A 15,049-nucleotide genomic window follows, 5' to 3' on the forward strand; every position below is an offset into this window, starting at 1 on the left:
GGGAAAATTTTTTTCTTCTTCTTCTTTGTATCTGTATGAGATGATAGATGTTCACTAAACTTATTGCGGTAATAAAAAAAAAAAATTTCCAAGTAGCCAGAGTTTTTTTGAAAAGATTCTTAGGGCAGCCAAATTCCAAATAGCTAACAGGACCAAGATGGCTAATAAGACTATTACATACTTTTATCATTTAATATTAATGTAGAAGTCTTCATATATTCAGGCTTTTCTTATATTTTATATGCATCCAAAAAATTTGCTTGTGTGTGTTTAAACAAAAAGAATTACAGACTTCAGGATCTCTTGCTTTCTAGTGGTGTTGAATGATCAATTCAGAAAAATCTGGCCAATATATTTGATGCACTAGAAAAAAAAAAGTGAATTAAAAATTTTTACAGTAGTTGAAAGTGTGCCCTCTTGTGGACTGTTCAGTAATTTTACATAAAAGCATTTTCTCTCATATTTTAGATTACATTAATTGTGTATCATCAAGTGTGTAATGGTCAAAAGTTGTAGGTTAGACCTACATCCAAATATTATAGTTCTTTAAGACCTCAGCCTCATTTAGAAAGAAATAAAATGACCATTGTTTGATTTTTGCGTTTCTAATACCATTGTATAGGAAATCATCTTGTGATATAAGAATCAGTTTTAAACTATATTGAGATAGGCTCTTTCTTTTGCAGTGGAAAAGAATGTGAGAAATAAAATTTTTGGTGTGGAGGTGTACTAGTAACCCAAATAACTCATAGCAGCACTTGGAAATTTCCTCCATGGCCTCTATGTTTAAACAAAAAAATTCCAGGGCTCAGGACTGTTTTTCTCCTGATGAAGCTTGCAGTTTTGTGTATTTTGTTATCATTAGACATCATGTAACTACTCTGCACCTCTGTAAGTCAGTTTAACTGTCATAATCAAGGGGGACCTTTTAAAGTAATATGAACTTTTGTTAAAGTCAGTTCAAATAAAAATGCATGTGAAATAAATTGATAAGAACAAGGAACAAGACTGATTAGAGAAATATATAAAGTTATACTAATTGTTTTACTTCTCAATGAACATACACATATTCTATAAAGTGCTTTTGAGACACTCTAAATCTCAACCAGATTTACTTCTTAGTGACTTCTCTTTCTCTTCATAATAGTACTCAATAATGTAACTATATCCTCCTATTACATATTAAATACATTAAGATATAACAACATTACTGAATACACGTTATTGGTATCCAGCATGGTGGCTGCAGAGAGCTCAGGATTCCAAAAGCAAAGCATGTGTTTAGAGAGGGCTTTAGAGCTTTGTTTTATTTTGCAGTTTTCTTATTTAATGGAAATAATTTAGAACTATAGAAAGGGAGAAATGTTTTAAAGAAGTGAAAATTTTTACAGACAGCTGATTGGGAACTGTTTTTGAGCTAGGATTTGAAGAAGGTCTTTTGGAAGTGTCTTTAAACAGAATGTGAAAAATTCATTTGTAAATAGTAGGCAGCAAAAAGGAATCTGGAGGTAGCTTGACAAAGTGAAAGCATTCTGCTGGAGAGGTGCCACTCTAGGGAGTCACTGTTACCTATTTAAAATAGTAAATAGTACAACATGTATTTATTTACTTATCTAGCTACGTAGGATTTACATGCCACCTATTTCCCAAAAGAATTTGAGACAGCTTATTCTATTAAATGTAATATAAACTGAGATAATAAAAATGTACTAGTTTTAAGCCCTCCCTCCCTCCTTCCTCACCAAAGAAAAAAGAAGGAAAAAAAGAAATTAACATTACTAAGGAAGAAAAGTGCTAATTAGCTAAATAGTCCACACATATAAAATGTTGGTTTATTCAAAATAATGTTATAATCATGTAAGACAATGTAGTATAAAGAATACTGAACTAGAAATCCAAACATTTGTAGTCTTGACTTCAACAAACATTTAGCTTCTCTGAGGAACATTTCCTTTACCTTTTATTGGTTTGTCTTTTCTGTCTTAGCAATGTAGGTATTTCCCAGTTTTATGTCCTTCAGATATGCTTGAGAATGTAAGGTTTGGTTAGAAACACCTGAGTTCACATATCAGCTCTGCTGTGTGCTGTGTAGCCACAGGCAAAACATTTAGGCTCTTAGCCTTATTTTTGCATCTCTGAAATAGAGATCATCTTCACAGTCCTCTGACTTTGATAATTAAGGAAATATATGTGTTAATGTCTGGCATGTAAGAAGTGCTAAAAAAATTTCCGCTGCAAAAGTTACCTGGTCTCTTGCCTGTCTCATCTGTTACTATAATTTAACTGTTATCAGTCCTCTATGGATCACTTCCATATTTATAACTGTAGTTCTGACCTCTTTTGTGGATTCCAGAATTTCCAACTTCCTACTTTAGACATCTCCAACAACTGGATATTACTTTGGCATTTTAATCTGAATGAATCCAAAATCAGACCATCATTATATTTCAATATTGAAGTATTCGTCCAACAACTTTCTGCCTCTATTTTCACTCTCTACCACCCCATTTTCCTTATCACTCTTATTTTAGTCTTACTAAGTTCATTTATATCAAGTATATAAAAAAAAGTCGACATTTCATAACAAATACCTTTGCAGGGTCTAATTCATCTTTCTGGCCTTATGCTCTGGCCAAAGTGCTTATGAATGCACGCTGCATAGTCTATTAGTCTTTAACACCTAGCATAGGGTCTTTATACAGTAGATTCTTAACATAGGTTTCATAGATGATTATACAGATATACCAGAGAAATCTGTGTACATATAGCAGCACCTATTAGAAGGCTCATTTAATGTTTTTCATTTTAATACATATTTTATATCATTGTTTTTCTGATTTATAAAATAATTGTCTAATAGTTTTTTTAAAATCCAAGCAACACAGATATAAATATTACAAAAATGGGAATTCCCCAAAATACCAGAATACATCCCATCCCCTAACCATTGTTAATGGTTTAAAAATATATTCTTAAAGAACGTTTTTTCATGCCTATCATTTGTATAAAAATGTATTTTAAGCAAAAATGGGCTTGAACTGTACACATTGATATTATTTTCAGTTCCCAGTATCTATATGAGAAGCTAACATCTGTCTTTTGGCTACCATTTATAACTCAAGGAGTAGCTAGCTGTGTGGGTTTGGATGAACTATTGATCTAACCTAGTATGACATTTTGAGACTATTTTAACTATCCGGTAAAAGGAAAATGCTTTAGTTAGGTCCAAAAAAAGGTGACGCATATTTTCTGTAGAACAATACAAAGTACAATTTAATGGAATTTCAATTATTAATTTAAGGCAGACTGAATGGCTATTATGGGAAAAGTTACCAAATTGATATCTTATATTTAGCATACATTTATCTCATCGATGATATGCTCAGAAATGGAGGAAATAAGGGGTTTGTGCTTGACAATACTTAATAAAATGTTATTATATTATGCCAATTTTGAGAAGTTATTAACTCAGCATAAAAAGTATGAGGGTGTTAACTTATTCTTTATAATCTTTTATCAAAGACTGATTTTCTTCAGCGTGAGTTTTGCTTACTGCTCTATAGTCCGATCAAGAAGAAAGTAAGAGTACTTGAAGTACCATAAGATGTGAACCAAGTACAAAATAGACGTGGTTATAAATTATCAAGTAAGGAGTCTGATTCCATAAAGCCATAGTCGCCTTACTTTATATTTACATGGTATAGTTTACTGAATAACATTCATTTAAATTTGATATTTCAGTCGAGCTATAAAATAATATTAGATTAGAAAAAGAATGAGACATATCTGCATTTATGAAAGATTTCTGAGATAATGTGACAAATCAAGAAGTTTCCTCATTAAATAAAACTGGAATATTAGTACCTCAGGTTTATATAAGAATTGAATGAGAGTACATTTTATGTGTTTATTACCAGTTTTTATTATATAGTAGGTCCTCAATAAATGTTAGTTATCACTTCTACCAGTTTTTCACTACTAAAAACGTGCAATTGTTGAGACAGATTATACACATTTTTGGGCTGTGGGGTACAAAGTGGCTGTACAGGAAAGTTTATCTACCGTCAGATTATGAGATTGCCTTTTATTCCAAATCCATTTCAATTTGAATATTATTATTATAACTTTTACCAATACTGTTTTATTTTCATTTCTATCATTTACATTAGGAAATCATAAATTTTGAAGTGAAATTAAATGAGTGAAAGACTAAGGTCTTTAAAAATCTTGGCAAGTGCTTAGAAGTTCCCTTCAGACTCATTATAATGGGCTGAAATGGAAATTTACCAAAATATCTTCCACTAATTAACGATTAGTAATTGTAGGTGAGCGTGCCTAGGACTATTACACATACTTGTAATACTATGGTGAAATATATACTGGATAATAATTTTTAGTAGGTCTTTCAGAAGAAGGGAGTACTTGTATTGAAAGACCCCTTTTCCCTTATGCACCTATGTTTCTCCTCTGCTCCTCCAGAAGTGTTTTTCCAGTTAGCAGTAACATTGTTAACTTTCTGGATCACTTACTATGTGCCAGGTAGTATGTCAAGTGATTTACATGCATTATTTTATTTCATTCTCATTACCACTTATGCAGTGGGCTACTTTCTTTACTCTTCCATTTCTTTAAATCAGCAACTTTCAAACTGCTTTGATTTGGTGACCCATCATTAGAAAGACATGTTACCTAGACTCTCAAAGCAGTGTGCAGTGTAGCCTTACAGTTCTATTCTCTCCATCCCTCTCAGTATTGATCTCAACCCACTAAATTTATTTTACAATCTACTAATCAGTCACCGTTCACAGATTTTAAATAAAGCACTGCCTTAAGCGACAGTTCTAAAGCACTCATTATAACCTTTCCCATTTGGTTACCATTTCATTCTGGACACATTCTTCCCCAGAGATAATGACTTTCAGCTTCAGTTTTGGTAGTTTCATGAAGGACAGTGTACTTTCACAGAGGCAGGTGAACCAAACAGTGCCCAATCCAGAGCCAGAAATGCCATGTCTAATTAGGAGTGTGTATATTCACTTTTAGAGTTCTAGGAATGTTGTTTCTTGATGGTCTTTGGTCACCTTCTAGCATAAGACAGCAACATTTCTATAGATTACTCATATTCATTAAAATCTATGACCTTAGCTAAAATTATAAGTCTGTTTCTACCAAAGTCTTCTGTTCTTCAAAATCTTCGATCACATGAAATTGTCACAGTTCAGCAGTATGGTGTAAATATTTGTCAGTAGCCAAATACTTAATTCATAGTTAAAGCACCAAGTTTTGAGTTGACATCAGAGTGTTTAGATGCCTTTATTATATCAACTGAGAAAAATATTATGGTTAGATTTATTAATCTTCCAATTCACACGTGGTAACTAAATATGTAAATCTTTTTAGGCTAAAAAAAACTCCAGCCTAGGGTTGGGTCTACTTTACATGTTACTCATCTGAAATTTAGGAAAATAGAATAAAGTCAAATAGCCCACAAGAGAATCCCCTAGCATATTGTTCTTTATGGGTTTCTATCCTCTGAATTAAATACTTAAACACGGTCACTTGTTACTTAATCTGCTTGAATGAATATGGCAATTTACATGTACAATAGTGAGTCATATATGAATAACAAGAGGTTTTGTGCTGTTCTATCCATAATTTGCATTCAATGATTTTTTTCCCCATCAATTACTAATCATAAAATGGAACTTTCTTATTAACCTAAACTTAGAAAAACTGTATTGTTTTGATGACTCTGTCAGCTTTTAAATTCTAACTGAGTTTTTAAAGTGCTTGATGCAACTGTTAAATATGCAGTGCTTCTTTAAACTTCTTTAGTGATTATTAAATAATCAAATTAATTACTTCAAAGTATAAAGTCCATCGTGGAGCAAAAGGAAAAATAGAGGATAGCCAGTAGTAATTATATCTTTCCTATACTATTTCTTGTGCCTTTTCCCTATAGTGGGCTTCTACTAGCAAGTTTTGTGTCAGTCATTCATCAGAGGGAAACAGTGTTTTTTCCTTAGCCAGCTATAGAAAAGAATGTACATATAAAAGTCATCAAAGGAATAAAAAGAAAAAGAAATGATTACTGTTGATAAAAACACAGGATAGTTGTTATCTTTAGAAGGAGCTAGATTGCTAGAGTGGTTCCATGGATGCTTACTTTTTAACTGTTAAACGATACATATATGTTTTAGGAACTTTTGTCAGTATATCATATTTATAATAAAAGTGAAGAAAAAGAAAGTTCTTAATTTTAACTACTTATATACTTCTACTTTTTTAAATATATTTTTATTTTTTAATTATTATTTATTTATTTATTTTTGTCTGTGTTGGGTCTTCGTTTCTGTGCGAGGGCTTTCTCTAGTTGCGGCAAGCGGGGGCCACTCTTCATCGCGGTGCGCGGGCCTCTCACTATCGCGGCCTCTCTTGTTGCGGAGCACGGGCTCCAGACGCGCAGGCTCAGTAGTTGTGGCTCACGGGCCTGGTTGCTCCGCGGCATGTGGGATCTTCCCAGACCAGGGCTCGAACCCGTGTCCCCTGCATTGGCAGGCAGATTCCCAGCCACTGCGCCACCAGGAAAGCCCTATACTTCTACTTTTTTAATGAAAAAACTTAAATTGTAAAGTTGCATTAAGATGTAGGAGTAAGGGGAGTTATTATTATTATATCATTACACTGTTTTGAAGTTTTTAATTCAAAAAACTTAGAGGTTCTCTTAAAAGTTAATGACTAGCAGGTATAACCTCAAAGAGAAAACACTTAAACTGTTTAAACTAAAAATTACAATTCAGTTTTCTATTTTAGCACTATGTCTTAGATAATTGATGTAGAGCAGACTTCTTTTGTTTGCCGTTTATTTTATGAAGCTATTTAATAAGACAAATCTTTTAATAATGTGCACGTTATTTACTAGAAAGGCAAGTTGAAGCTAAATTTTTATGTATTTATGATGTGGCAAAGAAAATAGTGCTTGTCAAAATTGAGTATCCCTGTCCGGTAATATAGCCTACTCGTTACACAGACTCTTGAGCCAGATTGCTTGGGTTCTAATCTTTGCTCCACAAATTACTTGAAACTTCATGTAAATTAATTTCCTCATCAGTAAAATGCAGAAAATAATAGTACCTACTTTAGTTGGTTGTTGTGAGGACTAAATGAGTTATTGTATACAAAGCACTTTGCAGTGTGTAACATACAGTAAGTAGTATATGCATGATGGCTATTATTGTTATATAGCTTGAGCAAATAAGAAAAGCAGAAAATTTTATTTTTTAAGCACTTCCCTAGTAGTAATATATTTGACATATTGTTACAAATAATTGTCTGTTTTTTGTTGCAGTGTTTGGGAAATGGGAAGTAATGACAGCTGGCACCTGAACTAAGTACTTTCATAGGCAACACCATTCCAGAACTTCAGGATGAATGGGGATATGCCCCATGTCCCCATCACTACTCTTGCGGGGATTGCTAGTCTCACAGACCGTAAGTTTGGTTATTTTATCTAATTTATGTTCTACTCTGACATTGATTTTTAAAGAGACTATAACATTAATTATTTGCAGCGTCATAAATAACAAAATGTGTAAAGATTTTAGATTTTGAATGACACACAACATTATTTTCTTTGGTTTATTGGCATAAATGTGAAAGTAACAGAATTAGTGTAGTCAACTAATAATAGATAAGACCTTAATTTCTGTTTCATGCTAAGGACCCATTAAGAAATGGTAGTGTGTGTTTGTTTAAAGGGCTTATATGATAAAGGGATAAATGCAAAAGTAAGGATCAAAGAAGTTGGAACAAAGCATTAAGACAAATCAAAACCAAAGAAGCATGGGTTTGCATATAGGAACTATTACAGACTTTTAAAAAAGCGTTTATGGAAATGGTAACTGAAACTGCCCTTCAAAGAAGAAAATTTGATAGCCCAACATAATCTGATTTCTTAGTGACGTTTATTTTGGATGTCATGTTTAGTAATCTTTTGGAGTTTGTCATAGATGTCAAGAACCTATTTTACCGTGAACACTTAAGTTTAAGAACATCTTCATTCTCTTGAGATTTAATTAGTGTAGCATAATATTTTAGGGACTCATTCTTTTGGTAGGCAACTCTAATACTTAGTCCCTGGGTAATGGTGCAAAAAGCTCCTCACAATGTTAGTCCTTATCCTACCTGAATAAAGGGAAAAAGAGATATGAGAGGGGAGGGTAGACCGTGAGGAGATGACATACTTTTCTTTGTATAGCAAGCATTATGCAAGATATGGGGCTTCATAAAAGGAGCCATAAGAAAATAACTTCAAGAAATGTTTTCATCTGTTTTCCCCCAAATACTATTTTTTTCTGTTATTAATGTCTAGCTGGTTTAAGTGGGGGTAAAATAGATAACAGCCTACAGCTTTGCAGCAGGGCTAGTTTATAAAATCTGACATAACAAGAAAGTAGCCAGTAGGGTTAGAATAACTCAGGTAAGAGCTTTTGAAACAGTCTTTAGTTTTGGTTATCACTTTGTTATAAGTAAGCCATAAATTCATATAATATGTAGGAGTACAGAATCAAATATACTACCAGGAACTTCTTTGGGGGGGGGGTGGTCTGCCCATTATCTCAGCTGTACCTCATTTTAAAAATTTGCCCAATAAGCCCTACTTATTAAGTAATAATTTGTTTCCAGTGTTTTTATTAATAAAAACCCTGTTATTACCCATTGTGGCTGAGTGGCATGATAGTTATACTATATAGGTGATTAGAAATTAAACCAAAAACAAAGACACTGTAGTTAACTTTCTTAACTTTTAGTTTAGACAAATGAACAAATTTCATTTATATGAAGACATTAAATAACTGAATTTAGACTACTGTAAAACATTTATGCCCTTTTGTTTGCTGTCAGAATAAAATGAAGAGAGACTATTTAGTAATTTATAACTTAAAGCAAAATTCCTTAGATATTTTTCTTCCTTCAGAATCCTATTCTGTGGACGTTGTTCTCCTACCAAAGTGAGCTCTTTATTTTTGTATTTATTTAAGCTTTTAAAAACACACATTACTTGTCTATCTGGTAAAGAGTCAGGTATTGTTACTTGGTTTATTTATTTGATTCTGATAAATCTTATAACAGAAATAATTAATATAGTCTCAATTCTTGGAAATTACTTAGTTTTTAACCCTAGTTTTTTTACTCATTTATTAAATTAATAAAGATTTAAGACATGAAAAGTTAGCACAGAGTTTTATTCTTAGAGAGTAGTATAATCTATTATGGTCCAAGGGACGTGTGGGGAGTTTTAATAGAGTTGTTTGGGGTTTGTTGGGGGAGAGACGGAATACCTTTTTATAAATTTGTCACATTTATATTTATAACTTATTTTTAATCCCCAAATACATTTAAACACTAAAGAGATTTCTTTCTGTCACTCAGTTTCTAATAATCTGATTTTATTCCCAATAGTCCTGAACCAGCTGCCTCTTCCATCCCCTTTACCTGCTACAACTACAAAGAGCCTTCTCTTTAATGCACGAATAGCAGAAGAGGTGAACTGCCTTTTGGCCTGTAGGGATGATAATTTGGTTTCACAGCTTGTGCATAGCCTCAACCAGGTATCAACAGATCACATGTAAGTACAATCTAAAATAAAATGAAAAGTTTTGGTCTTACTAAGAGAATCAGTATTCCTGGTTTTACTTTTATTTCAAAAAATCTTTAATACATAGTTTATTTTAAATTACTTGAATATCCAAGTGAGAATATAGCCTTACTGTGATGAGATATTAATGAGATTTAAATAGGGCATAGTTATTTTGAGACAGTAGTTCTGACCCATGTGATTCTATGAGGATCTTTTTGATTCTTATAATAATCTTGGGATTCATCAAGATGGATCTGTGCAGAGGTCTAAAGTTGCTCATGAAGTTAGCTCCCTTTTTCCTGGAATTGCTGGAGTCGTTAGAATTCCCAGGCACTAGGGACTTTAATGCTGGCTTTATTTGGAGCAGGCTGATATGCTTTTCGTGTAAAGTATAACAAGAACTCAAAGATTAACTTCAAGGAAGGCTACTACAGAATTTGGGACTAATTTTTTTCCAGGATTTATAGTACAATCTGAACATAGGTGTGTATTTTCACACAATAGACTTTTAAAATAATATGCACTTAAATTACGTAGCTTATTTACAGAACTTTTGCACGAGTATACTTTTTAAAATTTACTTTTTACTGCAAAAGCAGTATATACTTATAATATCTGAACACAAAAATGTAAAAAAGTTCACAACCCACTACTCAGCGGTACTCATGTGTCCTTCCATTCTTTTACTGTTGTTTAACTTAAAGTTCATTATTTAGCAGAATGAGGATAAAGCACATTATAATGGAGAGGTCTCTGCCATTAGCTGTAGCACATACTTTAGGGCCATTTTTAAACCTGATGAATTTAGGTGAGATACTAAATGTGAATTTTCTGATGGAGAAACTGAGAAATGATTGGTTATGTCACTCCAGAAATTCAACAATGTCTAAATATTATATCACTTCTTATACATGTACATCCTTAATCAAAAGTTTTCACCACATATTTAAAGAGATAAGGGAAATAGCACATGTATAGTTATGATTTATTATATGGAGAGCTGCTTTAAGATTGACCCCAGAAATTAATTTTATCATTGGATACCATCTTTATGAATCTTACTAGATTTAATGAGTGGAACAGTGACGTGTAGAATATAAGACTTAAAATGCTGCCTATATTTAATTTTTTTATCCTTTACCTTCCATAGTTGTGAACCTAATTTGCTACTTACTAATTGCAGCTATTCTTAACCACTTGCTTGGGTTTTTTCCCCTGATGGCTTTATTTGAGAAGAGAATAAAGAGGGGAAAATTATGTAACCTTGGGTCTTGTCTTAAGCAACATGGCAACATTATTTCATTCAGAGGACATTCTCAAAAAGACAGATCCACTCACATTCAGATGTAAGGGAGAAAATATATTCCAAGCCCAAATATCAACTTCTGTGCATAATTATCACCTCTACCCTTCCGTTATTTTGAATAGTTTAGAATAGACACCATTTTCTCCTTTGAAACACTAATATGAACATTCTTAAATAAACTTATAGTTCCATAAAATAATGTTTGGGGTTTTTTTTTTTTTTTCTGTTTAAAGTAAAATGGGGTGGGGGAAAAGAAGTCCGTAGAAGAATTCCCCTCTGTCATTTTTTTGATAATTCTGTTTCTTCTAGGATTAGCGTCTTCAAAAATCCACGAAACCGTTAGACATGCTTGTGTAATTTATTTTTATACCATAAGTCTTCTTGATTTTCTGCCTCAGCATTGTCTGAATTTCACTGGCGAATTCTTAATCATCCATCACTGTTTTAATGTTTTGTATTTATTCTTTCAATGCCAGAGAGTTGAAAGATAACCTTGGCAGTGATGATCCAGAAGGCGACATACCAGTCTTGTTGCAGGCCATCCTGGCGAGGAGTCCTAACGTTTTCAGGGAGAAAAGTATGCAGAACAGATATGTACAAAGTGGTGAGGTTTTTCATAATTGAATTTCATAGTATATATTTCTTTAATGTGTCCCGTATTAGAACTTGTTTCACATGTAATTAAGTTCAGGTGTGTCCTTTAACAAGCTAGCTTGTCATCTGTTAATGCCGTGTTGATACCTTGAATGAAGCCAAGAACGAAAAGGAAACTAAATGGATGTTAACATTCTTGCAGTTTAATATGTAGCTAAATTCCTTGGGAATTAGGCAAAGCTTAATATGTAGTTTGCTAGATATTTCAGACTTTATTAGTTCAGTCAATGAAAGAGCTTTAGGAATTTTTTTTATTTAAAAAAATCATAGAATAAATATGAAAGGAGTCTTTTCATTAATCAAATAATAAATAAAAATATCTGCAGAGCTTCTCAACATGTAGTACATGTATAAATAATTATACCAGGTATTAGTTTTAGTATCGATGGTGATTATATTCATGCTTATGTAGTAATTGGTTTAACGCTTCTGTTGCCTTAGCAATAGAAAAAGGTTTATAATAAGTATTACTATTAAGGAAAATTCTATTTATAGTAAGCATTAGAAAACCCATAAAAATGTGATATCCAACACAGATATGATTTTTCTGTAGTCAAGAAGAACCTTTAAGTTAGGAACATTGTTCTGGTCTGAAGCTTACTGAATCTGGCAAGCGCAAGTACTTGCTTCCCTCTCGAGATTAAAACAGTCAGAAGGGAATAGTTTAGAGAACCCAGGAAGGTCTAGTTTATTTAATTGGTTACTTGTATTCAAGAATATTGCCACATTTATTGACAGTACCTCCATGAAGCTTGCCGTTCCATTTCTTAGTTTTGTTTTTTAATAGTATTACTTTGTTGATTCTTTACATTTGTGTGTAAGTTGTGTTTTTAAAGCAATTGCATGGTTACTATCCATTTCCCAAAGTGAATCCAGGGAAATTTCCTTTCAGGAAATCAAAGGTAGGTATGCAGGGCAAGACTGTATCTTCATCAGAACTAATAAGCTAGGTGGCAGTAGTAGGAGACAGATAGGAATGGTGAAAGGACAGCTAGAATTACACATACTCTGGAAGAGTGTTGGAATGAAAGAAAATATGGAGAGATTGTTGATTGGAAGAAAGGCTATAGGCATACCTCGTTTTATTGCACTTCGCTTTATTGCGCTTCTCAGATATTGCCTGTTTTACAAATTGAATGTTTGTGGCAACCACGCATTGAACAAGTCTGTCAGTGCCATTTTTCCAGCAGCATTTTACTTTGTGTCTCTGTCACGTTTTGTTAATTATCGCAGTTTTAATTTTTTATTATCATTGTATGTGTTCTGGTGATCTCTGATCGGTGATTTTTGAAGTTACTGTTGTAATTGTTTGTGGGCACCAGGAACCGCACCCATGTAAGACAGTGAACTAATCAATAAATGTATGTTTTGGCAGGACTGGCAGTTCCCCTCTCCTTGGGCCTCCCTATTTTCTGAGACACAACAATATTGAAATGAGGCCAATTAATAACTCTCCAATGGCCTCTTAAGTGTTCAAGTGAAAAGAACAGTCACATGTCTTTCACTTTAATCAAAAGCTAGAAATGCTTAAGCTTAGTGAGGAAGCCGTGTCAAAAGCCAAGATAGGCCAAAAGCTAGGCTTCTTGTCCCATACAGCCACCTAGCAAAGGAAAAATTCTTGAAGGAAATGAAAAGTGCTATACCCCAGTGAACACTTGAATGTTAAGAAAGCTAAATAACCTTATTGCTGATATGGAGAAAGTTTTAGTGGTCTGGGTAGAGGATCAAACCAGTCAGAGCATTCCCTTAAGCCAAAGCCTAATCCAGAGCAAGGCCCTAACTCTCTTCAATTCTCCGAAGGCTGAGAGAGGTAAGAAAGCTGCAGAAGAAAATTTTGAAGCTAGCAGAGATTGGTTTATGAGATTTAAGGAAAGAAGCTATCTCCATAACATAAAAGTACAAGGCGAAGCTGCAAGTGCTGATGTAGAAATTGCAGCAAGTTATCCAGAAGATCTAACTAAAATAATTAATGAAGGTGGCTGTGCTAAACAAAAGATGCTCAGTGTAGACAAAACAGTCTTCTATTGGAGGAAGATGCCACCTAGGACTTTCATGGCTGGAGAGGAGAGTCAATGCCTGGCTTCAAAGCTTCAAAGGACAGGCTGGCTCTCTTGCTAGGAACTAATACAGGTGGTGAATTTAGGTTGTGAAGCCAGTGCTCATTGAGCATTCTGAAAATCCTAGGGCCTTTAAGAGTTATGCAAAATCAACTCTGCCTGTACTCTATAAATGGAATAACAAACCTGGATGACAAACATGTTTGTTTATAACATGGTTTATTGAATACTTTAAGCCCACTGTTGAGACCTACTTCTCAGAAAAAAAGATTCCTTTCAAAATATTACTGCTCATTGACAGCACATCTGGTCATCCAGGAGCTCTGATGGAGATGTACAACAAAACTAATGTTGTTTTCATACCTGCTAACACAACATCCATTCTGCAGCCCATGGATCAAGGAGTCATCTCAGCATTCGAGTCTTATTATTTTAAGAAATACATTTCATGAGACTCTAGCTTCCATAGATAGTAACTCCTCTGATGGATCTGGACAAAGCAAATTGAAAACTTTCTGAAATGTTTCACCATTCTAGATGCCATTAAGAACATTCATGATTCATGGGAAGAGGTCAAAATAACAACATTCACAAGAGTTGGAAGAAGTTGATTCCAGTTCTCATGGATGACTTGTGAGGGGTACAAGACTCCAGTGGAGGAAGTAACTGCAGCTGTGGTAGAAATAGCAAGAGAGCTAGAATTAGAAGTAAAGCCTGAAGATGTGACTTAATTGCTGAAATCTCGTGATTAAAATTTAATGGATGAGGAGTTGCTTCTTGTGGATGAGCAAAGAAAGTGGTTTCTTGAAGTGGAATCTACTTGTGGCTGAGATGCTATGAATATTGTTAAAATGGCAACAAAGGATTTAGAATATTACATAAGCTTTAGTTGACGAAGTAGCAGCAGAGTTTGCGAGAATTGACTCCAATTTTGAAAGAAGTTTTACTGTGGGTAAAATGGTGTCAAACAGCATTGCATCCCACAGAGATACCATTCATGAAAGGAAAGAGTCAATCAATGCAGCAAACTTCATTGTTAATGCAACAAACTTCAGTGTTGTGTTATTTTAAGAAATTGCCAGAGCCACCTCAACCTTCAGCAACCACCATCCTGATCAGTCATCAGCCACCAACATTGAGCAAGACCCTCCACCAGCAAAAAGATTACAACCTCACTGAGGGCTCAAACAGTGGTTAGCATTTTTTAGCAATAAAGTATTTTTAAATTAAGGTATGTACATTGTTTTTTTAGACATAATGCTATTGTACACTTAATGGACTACAGTATAGTGTAAACATAACTTTTATATGCACTGGGAAACCACAGAAAATTCATGTAACTCCCTTTATTGCGATATTTGCTTTACTGCGGTGGTCTGGAACCGTATCTGC

At 33.7% G+C, this 15,049-nt stretch overlaps 1 protein-coding gene across 4 annotated transcripts in view; it reads left to right on the forward strand.

Moving 5' to 3' along the window:
* NIPBL (NIPBL cohesin loading factor) overlaps window positions 1-15,049 on the forward strand; it is a 199,184-nt gene that overhangs the window by 76,471 nt on the left and 107,664 nt on the right. For all 4 annotated transcript variants that reach the window (XM_068535241.1, XM_068535244.1, XM_068535242.1 and 1 more), the window contains exons 2-4: window positions 7,349-7,491; window positions 9,463-9,628; window positions 11,423-11,550. In XM_068535241.1, coding sequence (XP_068391342.1) covers window positions 7,428-7,491; window positions 9,463-9,628; window positions 11,423-11,550 — 358 coding nt within the window. In that variant the 5' untranslated portion in view covers window positions 7,349-7,427. The remainder of the gene's footprint in view (window positions 1-7,348; window positions 7,492-9,462; window positions 9,629-11,422; window positions 11,551-15,049) is intronic.

Source organism: Eschrichtius robustus, chromosome 2 (genome assembly GCF_028021215.1).
Source record: "Eschrichtius robustus isolate mEscRob2 chromosome 2, mEscRob2.pri, whole genome shotgun sequence".
Taxonomy (NCBI): domain Eukaryota; kingdom Metazoa; phylum Chordata; class Mammalia; order Artiodactyla; family Eschrichtiidae; genus Eschrichtius; species Eschrichtius robustus.